This window comes from Saccopteryx bilineata, chromosome 4 (genome assembly GCF_036850765.1).
Source record: "Saccopteryx bilineata isolate mSacBil1 chromosome 4, mSacBil1_pri_phased_curated, whole genome shotgun sequence".
Classification (NCBI taxonomy): Eukaryota; Metazoa; Chordata; class Mammalia; order Chiroptera; family Emballonuridae; genus Saccopteryx; species Saccopteryx bilineata.
This window is the reverse complement of record NC_089493.1, coordinates 166,816,060-166,827,866: the sequence shown is the minus strand read 5'-3', so window position 1 is coordinate 166,827,866 and position 11,807 is coordinate 166,816,060. Positions and strand designations below refer to the sequence as shown.

The 11,807-nt window shown below is 42.5% G+C and overlaps 1 protein-coding gene across 14 annotated transcripts in view; it reads right to left on the bottom strand.

The window, feature by feature from the left end:
- Window positions 1–11,807, bottom strand: part of LOC136333521 (protocadherin gamma-C4) — a 172,513-nt gene that overhangs the window by 100,313 nt on the left and 60,393 nt on the right. Inside the window, exon 1 of one of the 14 annotated variants that reach the window (XM_066272775.1) lies at window positions 7,560–10,126. The exons of 12 other annotated variants lie outside the window; for them this stretch is intronic. In XM_066272775.1, the coding sequence (XP_066128872.1) occupies window positions 7,560–9,959 (2,400 nt within the window). In that variant the 5' untranslated portion in view covers window positions 9,960–10,126. Of the gene's footprint in view, window positions 1–3,250; window positions 5,834–7,559; window positions 10,127–11,807 lie in introns of those variants that run through there. One more of the 14 variants, XM_066272754.1, reaches the window with a different exon arrangement.

Genomic DNA, 11,807 nt, shown 5'->3' with positions numbered 1-11,807 from the left:
GCGCCAAGCTCTCCACTCTGGCCAACAGCGGCGCCCAGAGTCCTCACTGGGAAACTGCAGCCTCTGCTGCTTCAGTAACCAGTTACAGTAATTACAACCCTGTGCTGGATTGAACAAGCCATGTTTGTTTTGTTAATATATATACACCTTAAATTATAAGGCTTTCTTTAAGGCATATTTACTTTTGTTGTCAAATTATTAGATATATGATGTTGGGTTTTTATCCGAACCTACATATACACGGTTTGGCAAAAGTAGATCTACAGTTGCTCAAGTAGAAAATAATGCAATAATAAATAAATAATAGTACAAGAATAAACTCTGCGTTTCATGTACTCACAACTGTAAATCTACTTTTTCCCACATTGTATTGGTGCGTTGCTTTCACCATTTTACAAACATACATTGAACTCTTGCCTTGTGCAAAGTTCTGCTCTTGTTAGTGGCAATATAACAATGGAAAGACACAGGCATTGCCCTCAGAAAGTTTATCAACTCTGATTTCACAAACTCATTCTCTTTATTAGCTATGACATGTGAAATAATTTCCAATTTTATTTTATTAATTCTTATGTTTTTCCCCAACATTTCTACATAGTTACTGTTATTTTATACCACATGTATTAAGAGAACATCAGTACTGTTGAAATTACTGGCAAAGTTGTGCAATTTTGTGCCAATCCTCAAACATCTCCTCCTCCTGATAGTATCGATACTGTCTAAAATTTTTTTCTTTTTACTCTCCTGACTACCTCAGAAAGTACGTACTCAGTAAAAACTGTCTTTGTGAGGTAGTCAAAGTATGATTTACTCTAATTTCTTCATATTTCAAAATTATTTGGCTTATGCCATATCCAATATAGTATTAAGTTTATTTTTAAAACTTATTGGGGAAATGTTTATATATTCTTCAATATAAAGTCACAAAGGGATATACCAGTAGGCTGCATTACTTCCTTATTTATACACCTACATTATACTGAAGTAATGACTTTGGAATTGGAGGAAGTGAACTCATGGTAAGTTTATTTAAATAAATTTACTGGATATAGAGATATTTGTTCTAATTATTTTACCTCATTTTCATTATTTTTGACAATTAGTGAATTTTTTGATCCACAGTAAAGATTTTCTTTTCTATCATGAAAAATTTCCACAGACTCTTTAAAATTGCAAAGTGTTGATAATATACATAGTTGTCCCTTTAAAAGGACTGTGCTACAAACACTACAGAAAATATAGTTACCTCCCACCCACTATATATGCAAATTGGAGGGAACACAGCACTATCCTTGAAAATTGTCTTTTTTATTACTAACAAATGATTCATTGTATTTTCCACTTTCTCCTGATTACAGATCAGGAGTTAGCTTCATTAAAGTGCTATAACAAGGAATACAGAAGACAAACATGTAGTTCAGACGGAATCATTTTTAGTTGAATTGATTAGCTTGTGTAGAATTTGTGTACATGAAACTTCTGTTCTTTAAGCCAACATTCTCAAACTCTCTTACTATGAGAACTCTACTGAAACATAGTCTTCTGTATCATACCATTTTCAACTGTTTAAAATGACATTTAATTGCAAATATGATTTCATTGTTTTGTTTTTAGGAGGAGGAGCAATAGCTATTTTAAAAAAAATTAGTGAGAGGAGGGGAAGCAGAGACAGACTCTTGCATATGCCCCAGTTGGATCCACCTGGCAAGCCCACTAGGTGGTGATGCTCTGCCCATCTGGGACCATAGCAACCAGAGCCATTCTCTAGCGCCTGAGGTGGAGGCCATGAAGCCATCCTCAGCACCCTGGGCCAATTGCTCCAATAGAGCCATGGCTGCTGGAGAGGAGAAGAAGAGAGAAAGGAGGGCAGGGGAAGAGGGGAAAAGTAGATGGGTGCTTCTCCTGTGTACCCTGACTGGGAATCAAATCCAGGACATCCACACGCTGGGTCAATGCTCTAACACTGAGCCAATCAGCCCAGACCCACAATGGCTATTTTTTAAAAACTTATTTTAGGCCCTGGCCAGTTGGCTCAGTGGTAGAGCATCGGCCCGGCGTGTGGAAGTCCTGGGTTTGATTCCTGGTCAGGGCACACAGGAGAAGTGCCCATCTGCTTCTCCACCCTTCCCCTTCTCCTTTATCTCTCTCTCTTCCCCTCTCCTTTTATCTCTCTCTTCCCCTCCTTCAGCCAAAGCTCCATGAGATAAAAGTTGGGCCGGGCACTGAGGATGGTTCTATGGCCTCTGCCTCAGGTGCTAGAATGGCTCCGGTTGCAGCAGAACAATGCCCCAGATGGGCAGAACATCGCCATCTGATGGGCATGCCAGGTGGATCCCAGTCGGGCGCATGCAGGAGTCTGTCTGTCTGCCAACCCCCCACACTTCTCACTTCATAAAAATACAAAACAAACAAACAAACTTATTTTAGATAGAGAGAAAAGGGGAGAGAGAAACACTGATTTGTTGTTCCACCCATCCGTGCACTCCCAGTTGACTCTTGTATGTGCCCTGACTGGGTGTAGAACCTACAAGCTTGGCATATCAGGACAATGTTCTAACCAGCTAAGCTATCTGGCTAGGGCAGCAATGACTAATTTACATTTTATATTCTATGACTCCATCAATATGAACCTGGGTAACCACTGACACACAAACTCAACATTTAGGGACCAGTCGAACCTCTCACCTGGATCTACTATTTAAAATATGTTTACATTTTAAAATATAATAAGCATTAAAGTTCTGAAGGGAACTAATGCAGTTTCAAGGTTCAGAAAAGACATTTAAAGTGAAGGAATCTTTTGGAATTTAGTTTTAGGTTCAAACTCTAAATATAATGCTAAAAATTCTGTGATGTATTTTATTTCTGCTACACTAATCCAAGGATTTAGGAGTCTCAATAATTTTCTCTCAGTTCTAAGTTAGTTTATAAATTATATATGTATTTCTACATGTAAACAATGTACCTTCTGTAGTTGGGCAATTCTTAAGTGAATAAGTGGTAAGTGATAATTATAGTGGAAGGCTTTAAAAGGTTGGGAGTTCACATTTAAAAAATCATGTGCAATCTTTTGGAAAGCAGATGAAACAAACTGATAATTAGCGCTCAATTTTATAGTATCACCATTAAAATAAACCCCAAGTTTTTAAAAATTTTATAAACTTTCTTCACAATGGTTTTTAAAACATATAAATTTATTTAGAAAATATAATTTATCTGAGAAATAAATAGAAATAAAAACTGAACTCACCTGAACAGAAGCAGCTTCATCTTTACCTTCATGAAAATCTATGGATGTTAACAAAGAATCATTTTTTTCACAACTTTCATGGCTTATGAGCGTGTCTGCGTAGTTGGGCTGCGGGAAGATCAAGTGACTCTTCCCCGAGTCTGCAGTGAGGGAGACCTCATGGGAATAGGTCTGTAGAAAAGCCTGCACTCCTTCCACACCCACAAATCTAGAGACAGGCAGGCCCACCAACCCTCTGCCTGAAGCCTGAAGCAAACTAGACTTGTGCCATCGCCATAGTCTGAGCGCCAGCAGAACAACCACAAAGGCAAGAAAGACACAGGAGACAATGGCCACGGCCACGACCAGGTACAACGTGAGGTCCGAATCATCAGAGTTGGCATGGTTCTTGATGTTGCCCAGGTCGGCCAGGACATCTGGGATGCTGTCGGCCACAGCCACAGTGAGTGTGACAGTAGCCGAGAGAGGGGGCTGGCCGTGGTCCTGGACCGCCACCACCAGGCTCTGCTTGAGCGCATCTCTGTCCAGCAGGGCCCGCGCAGTGCGCACCTCGCCCGTGTGCAGCCCCACCGCGAAGAGCCCTGGCTCGCTGGCCTTGAGCAGGCGGTAGGACAGCCAGGCGTTCTGGCCCGAGTCTCTGTCCACCGCGACCACCTTAGTCACCAGATAGCCGGGTTCTGCAGAGCGGGGTGCCAGCTCCACTCCAGTGGAGCCCTCGGTGGGGAGGGAAGGGTACAGAATTTTAGGCGTGTTGTCATTCTGGTCCAGAATGAACAGACTCAGTGACGCATTGCTGCTGAGTGGAGGGTCCCCACTGTCCCTGGCAGTCACTAGTAGCTGTAAATCTCGGATCTGCTCATAGTCGAAAGAGCGCAGTGCATACAGTACACCTGTGTCAGAGTTGATGGAGACAAAAGAGGAGAGAGGTTCTCCCAGGATGGTATCCTCAGTCAGAGAATAAGTGACCTGAGCATTTTTGTCGCTGTCAGGATCATGGGCAGTCACAGAGAAAATGGAAGCCCCTCTGGGGTTGTTCTCTGGGATATAGGCTGAGTAGGAGGCACGAGAGAAAGTGGGTGGGTTGTCATTGGTGTCTGCCACATGCAGGGTGATATGAGTTTCAGTAGACAAAGGTGGGGTTCCTAGATCTGAGGCCATCATTGTGATATTGTACATGGAGATCTTTTCTCGGTCCAAATATTTCCATGTCACTAATCTATAATAATTATCTATTGATTTTTCTAATTGAAAAGGTAAATTATCATGTATGTAACAGACAACTTGACCATTTTTCCCGGAGTCTCGGTCATGAACATTCAAGAAGGCAATTACTGTTCCAGGAGGAGTGTTTTCCAGGACTGGACTGAGTAAAGAGGTGACAATCACTTCGGGTCTATTGTCATTTATATCTTCCACCGAAATGAGCACTTTGGTTCTTCCCATAAGAGCTCCCACATCTTCGGCTTGTATTTCCATTTCATAAAATGCACATTCTTCATAATCTAGACTCTTTGCTGTTGATATTTCCCCAGTGTTTTCATTAAGCTGGAATAACAGAGACTGTTTTTCACTAATTTTCCAGAATTTATAGGCCACTTCTCCATTGGCTCCCTCATCTGGGTCATTAGCTCTTACAGTAAGCAGCTGGGTGCCAGGAGGCACGTTCTCTGGGACTGTCACTTGGTAAATCGGTTGAGCAAACACCGGGGCATTGTCGTTCATATCCATTACTGTCACTCTGATGTGCACTGTGCTGGAGCGACGAGGTTCACCGCCATCGGAGGCCATGAGGACCAGGTGATGAACAGCCTCTTCCTCGCGGTCCAGGGCGCGCTCCAGCACCAGCCCTGGGTTTATAGTTCCGTCGTCTCCAGTTTGCACGTCCAGGGAGAAGTGGTGGTTGGGGCTGAGCTGATAGCTCTGCAAGGAATTCAAGCCCACATCCGGGTCTATAGCCTCTGGGAGTGGATAACGTGTGCCTGGTGCAGCGATTTCGTTAATTTTTATTTCCAGATTTTCTGTCTGGAATTTTGGGTTATTATCATTGATGTCAGTGATTTCTATTTCTATCCCAAAAAGTTTTCCTCTATCCTCAATCAGGATGTTGATATTTACCAGACACGGAGCGCTCTGGGCGCAGAGCTCCTCCCTGTCTATCCGGCCCGCGGTGACCAAGCTGCCGCTTTTCCGGTTTAGAGCAAAAAGCTGCGTCTTACCTCTGGAGACGATGCGAACTCCGTGCTTCGCCAGTTCTTGCGACTCCAGCCCGAGGTCCCTGGAGATATTACCCACGAAGCATCCTTTGTCGCTCTCTTCTGGCACCGAGTAGTGGATCTGTCCCCTCCCGATCTCCCAGAGCGTGCACAGGAGCAAGCATAGCAGGACCAGCTCTCTGCGACCTCCGGAATTCTTTGGAGCGGCCATTGTTCTTTCGCTATGGAATCCACTCCGAATCTTCATTGGGCATATGTGTCTTGTTTACCTTTTTGCTGCCGCTACATCCTATCGAAAGCTGGGATGTCCCAAGTTTAGGACGGAGTATCGCTGCAGCCCTGCAGTTGGTTTGCGGAATCTGCAGGTCTCTGTGAGGTGGGAGCCCTGAGTATCCGGATGGCGTTTGGTTACATTTATCTCCAAGTTAGGTGAACAGCGGCACTTAGAGCCCTAAACAGTTACTGCACCCACTTAGATTTGTAATACTGTTTATCAGATTACTGAAAAAAAAAAATACTGCTTTCGTTTGTTTTGCATTTAATTTGTCCATGAATTCACATTTTAAAAGTAAGGCCAAGAAGCGTGGGATGAAGTAGGGCTAAAGTCTTACAAACTATTATAAAATAATCAGATTTATGGGTTAGCATCACGTTAAATTACTCATATTTCTGGAAGACATTTACTGTTTTAAAAATGAATTATTAAATTTTATTTATTGTGTCCTAAGCTTTGTTATAAATATCTTTATTTTCTTTTTAAAAAATAAGTAAAAACTTTAGTTGCCACTGGCAATTAATTCACTCAGACTAAAATAGACCTACTGGAGATGATTGACTCAGAAGTTGTTTAATTTGGTTTAATCTAGTCATTATATTAATAGTAAGGTTTCTATTTTAAATTTTATTTTAAAATGTCATTTTAAATTACACACTATTTCAAATTAATCCTGTAAAGATTTAAATTTAGCTTTTTTTACTTTCAAGTTTTTCAGAGATTGTACTATTTTGCTATTTTATTCAAGTTACTTATCTTTTTTCGTTTTGAAAACATTTGAAAGGTAAAAATAAATTTACAATGAAAAGTACATCTTCATTCCATTCTTCCCACAATGAAAGATTATTACAATTTAAATAAGAATTCAATTCTTAAGGTAGGCATATATTCTAAAGTTACTTTTATTTTTATGAGTACTGATTTATGAGTATTGATTTAAAAAACCAATAAAAGTAAGGAACACATAATTATCACTAAGAAGTCAAAAGTGCCAACACAAATAAATGTCTCCTCAGCAGTTTGCACAGTGACCATTAATTGAAGCAGTTGCTAAGGAAAAATCTAGCAAAAGGCTGAAAGAACGTTTCATTATCTTTTGTATATACTTGTTTACACACCAGGTTAGTGATTTTCTTTAAAATTTAATGAATCCTATTTCCTCCCTAGAGATAGAATAACTAGACTATAGCTATAGCTATATTAGTTTAAGTTTTCAAAAGAAGACAGTTCAAAATACTGAATTTTCTTTGATGGAAGAGCCTATGGAATGAGCTTCAATACAAATTATTCCTGAAAAACCCATGCTAGAAGTAGAAAGAATATGCTTTTATCTTCTGAAGAGCATAATGAACCTAAGTCAAAGAATTTTACACACACACACACACACACACAAACACACACAAACAGTACCTTGCATAGAGTTACAACAGGTCAGTTAAGAAACACATCTAATTTTAGCATTTTATTATTACTTTTTTGCTTAAAGGGCTTATTTAAATTATTGCCAACTTTTATATTTACAGTATGTTCAAGCGGGAAAAAAATCACCTATTAAGAGATAGGAAGAAAAATTTAGGGAAAATTTTCATAAGCTCTTATAAAAGAGTGTATAGCATTGTATAATGTTTCCTTTTGTAGATAAACCCACACCCTGACTGCTTCATAAATCTGAGCCTGGTAAGATATCCCTAAAAGACACATAATTGCCCCTACTTCACCTTCCTTTCTTAAGACAACTTTTAGATTTGAAAAGTGTACGTTTTCCTGTGATTTGGAGAACTGGGTTGCCATAAGAAGCATGGTGTGCTTAAAGGAGACTTACCTGATGGGAAGTTGACTCACTGGAATTACAAAGTGGAGAAAAGGCCCCAGATGAATCACCACAAAGTATGTCTTGTCCTAAATTTAACTGCTCATTACATTTTAAAAAATTAAACTCTGTTTTTCCAGCTTGGGCAACGCACAGATTGTAGGAATAAGGTAAAGTCCCTTCACTGTAGATGGGGGGAACCACAGGTCCAGTCTTATTACAGAGACCGGGCTGTAAGCAGCCCCAAGCAGAGGGGCTGGAGGAGCGTCGCAGGCGCATGGTGACCGCCAGAATCACCGCGAGCAGGAAAAGCACGGAGATCAAGGTCAAGGCCACCACCAGGTAAAACTGCAGCTCAGCCTGGGGGTCAGAGGGTGCGGGACGGTCACTGACGTCTGGCAGTACCTCTTGAGGGCTGTCAGCGAAAACGAGGTGCAACGTGGCGGTGGCCGAAAGGGGCGGCTGTCCCCCGTCGCGCACAGCGACCAAAAGCCGCTGGCGGGCCGAGTCCCTGTCACCCAAAGCTCGCGCTGTGCGTACCTCGCCCGAGCGCAGCCCGAGGTTGAACAGTCCGGGCTCGCTGGCCTGCAGCACGTGGTAGGACAGCCAAGCATTGTGTCCCGAATCTGCATCCACCGCCACCACCTTGGTGACCAAGTAGCCAGGCTGGGCCGCGCGCGGCACTGTGTCGAAGAGTGCCGAGCCATCCAGCCCCAGCGCAGGGTACAGAACCCTAGGTGCGTTGTCGTTGCGGTCGTCCACCAACACGCGCAGGCTGACGTTGGCGCTGAGCGCGGGCGAGCCCTGGTCACGCGCCTGCAGTGTCAGCTGGAAGGCGCGCAGCTGCTCGTGGTCGAAGGCGCGCTGCGCGAACACCACCCCGCTCTGCGCGCTCACCGACACGTAGGACGACAGCGCGCGCGGCTCCAGGTCGCTGGCCACGATGGAGTAGGAGACGCGGCCATTGGGTCCCAGGTCGGGGTCGGAGGCGCTGATCTGCGCTATGGAGGCACCGGGCGGGTTGTTTTCTGGCACATGGACCAGGTAGGCTGACTGTTGGAAAACCGGAGCGTTGTCATTGACATCGGTGATGTGCAGAGTGATGGTGGTGCTGGAGGAGAGGGGCGGCTTGCCCCTATCAGTGGCTGTGATGGTGACATTGTACTCTGGTGTCTGCTCGTGATCTAGAACTCCATCTGTCACTAATTTATATGTGTTTCTCGAAGAAGTTAGCAATTTAAATGGAAGATCACTTTCTAATTTACAAGTAACTTCTCCATTTTGTCCAGAATCCTTGTCACGGATTTTAAGTAAAGCAATGTGTGTTCCCAAACCAGTGTCCTCCATAATGACATCTGATATAGACTGGAATATCACTTCTGGAATATTATCATTTACATCTAGGACTTCTATCTCCACGGTACATTGGGCAATCATTCCTCCACCATCTCTTGCTTCCAAAATTATGGAATATTCTTTGACTTCCTCAAAATCTAACGTATTTTTAGTAGTAATTACCCCTGTAGTAGAATTCAGGTCAAACTGGGTGATCTGGCCTGCTTCAGTAAAAAAGAAGGTGATTTCAGCATTCACTCCTTCATCCTGGTCGGTGGCCATCACTTGAAGCACAGTGGTGCCTGGAAGCACGTTTTCAGGAAGGCCCACCCTGTACAGCTCTTGGCTGAACACTGGAGGGTTATCATTGGCATCGGTCACCAGGACGTGTATCTGTGCAGTGCTGCTAAGGGTTGGATCTCCACTGTCTAAAGCAGTCAAGGTCAAGTGGTAGGACTTCTGTTCCTCCCGGTCTAAAGGCATCTTCAACACTAGCTCAGGATATTTACTACCATCGACTTTCTCTTTATTCACGAGTAAGAAATGGTCATTGGTACTGAGCTGGTAATTCTGTAGTGAGTTGGTACCGATATCTGCATCATGGGCAGATCCTAATATAAATCGTGCCTCAGGCTTGGTGGACTCACTTATTTGCAACTCAAAGGAATTTTGCATGAATTTTGGGGTGTGATCATTAATATCCTCGATCTCCACGTTCACGTGGTAAAAGTTCAACGGGTTTTCAGCGACCACCTCAAATTCCAGGGCGCAAACTGGCTTCTTCCCGCATATCTGCTCCCGGTCCAGCCTGCTGCTGCTCACGAGTAACTCCCCGCGCTCTGCGCTCACAGAGAAGTAAGGCTTCTCAGAACTGACGCGCAGTTTTCGAGTCGGTAACTCGCGGACACTGAGTCCCAGGTCCTTGGCGAGGTTCCCCACCAGCGAGCCCTCGGGCATTTCCTCGGGGATCCTGTAGCGGATCGGCTCCGAGAGCGCCGGGCAGAACAAAGACAGCAGAAAGGGAAAGAGCACCAGTCGCCGCTCAGCCCAAGCCCTGTCCCCAGCGCCGCTCCCCATTCCTCTTCCCCCCTCAGCTTGCTCACCGGCCTGAAGACGCCGGATGGCAAATAATCTCTGTGTCGCAGATGTCCGGAGCTCCGAACTTGTTTTAGTTCCTGCGTGGGGGTCAGAGTTTCTTCTTTTCCAGAAGAGGAAGCGGTGGAAAAGCTCGCCGTAGCGAGTCTGAGCCGAGGAAGGTGAGCTGCGGCTGCGCGAGGCGATAGCCAGCGCCAAGCTCTCCACTCTGGCCAACAGCGGCGCCCAGAGTCCTCACTGGGAAACTGCAGCCTCTGCTGCTTCAGTAACCAGTTACAGTAATTATAATTGTGTGCCGAACTTAACATTTTTATATTTATATATCTAATAATGTTTAATTTGTACCATTAGAAATTCTTTATCCCAACTTTCCAAATTTTTGAGAAATCACAAAGATTTAGTACACAAATTCTATAAGTTAACATAATTATTCCGCAACTCTCAAATCCGCACTAGTAATAGAGAGATGACCAGAACGCAGACTTGGTCTGAACGATCTCAGAGTACAATAATTATGAATACTTATTAATTAGCAATATATTGGTAAAGTTTGATGCTTTTTTCTTGTTTTTCTTTACTTTTTTGGGTACTTCCATGTTGAGTCACTTCACTTTATTCAGAGAGTATCAGTTATGTTGAAATTGTTTTAAAAAGGCCAGAATTTATACTTACCTCCAAATACCTCTTTTCTTCAAAAATTGTTTTAGCGATTTACTTATACTAATATTACCTGATTTTAAATTTTGGTATCTCAGTCAAGGAAATAATGTAGCCAGAAAAGAGTTACCCTATCCCTCTCCTTCCCATTGCAAAATTATTTTACTAGTTATGAAATGTAACATCAATCCTAAAAGTTGTCAGGGAAATAATATTTCACCTTGTAACACAAAAGTCACTAAACATGGTTTATTGCACTGAGGCATGGCTCCCACTCTGTACTTATATAACACCCCATAATGACTTCAAATGAAGGAAATAGTTCCTAGAAAGTTTATTTGCAGTAGCTCACTGACTTTAGTGACATTTTCTCCCCTTTGTTTAAAACATGTTTTTAAAGCATTTAATAAATTTGATAAGAGAATTTTCTTTTTCAAAATACCTGGTAACCACATTTATGCCTTAAAGGCTGTTGGTAACACTGCTTCCCAAGTGATTGTACATCTGAACACTGCAAAATATATAAAATATACTCACACAATTGCACACATTCTTTATATGGAAAATACCACAAACACAACCCTATGCTAGAAAACATTGTTTAAATTAACACTAAAAAGGTCTCAGCAAACAAGATTATCTTGTCAACAACCCCTTCCAGATGCTAATCAATAGATGTATTGAGCTGTACTTAAATTTTAGTTTCAGATTAGGTTATTTAGGACTGAATTTTTTAAAAGACTCAATAAATAAAGTCCAGCTACTGGTCTAGGACTTGAGTATGTGAGATACTTGTTTCATAAAGCCAGCATCCCTAATATTGTCCTTGGAGAGCCCACAGTCACACTTTACATGGCTGCAGCACTAAAACTGCACAGAGGAATTTTGTAGTAAAATATGTATCTGCCTATTTCAAAAATGCCACTTATAATACTTGAAAAAACTTTATTTGATGTCCTATTTTACTGGTTTTGAACAATGACCTTCAGTGTGGCAGAATCAATGCCTGTCATTGCTATAGATGTTAGTGAAGCTTGACACACACGTTTTTTTCTTTCATCAGGCACTTACCCAACCTTCCACCAGGACCTGGCTTTAACAGATTATTGTTTTTTAAATAGATAATAAAGCAACTAAGCCTTTTCAAGGCCATCAAGTTGAGGTATGTTAAGG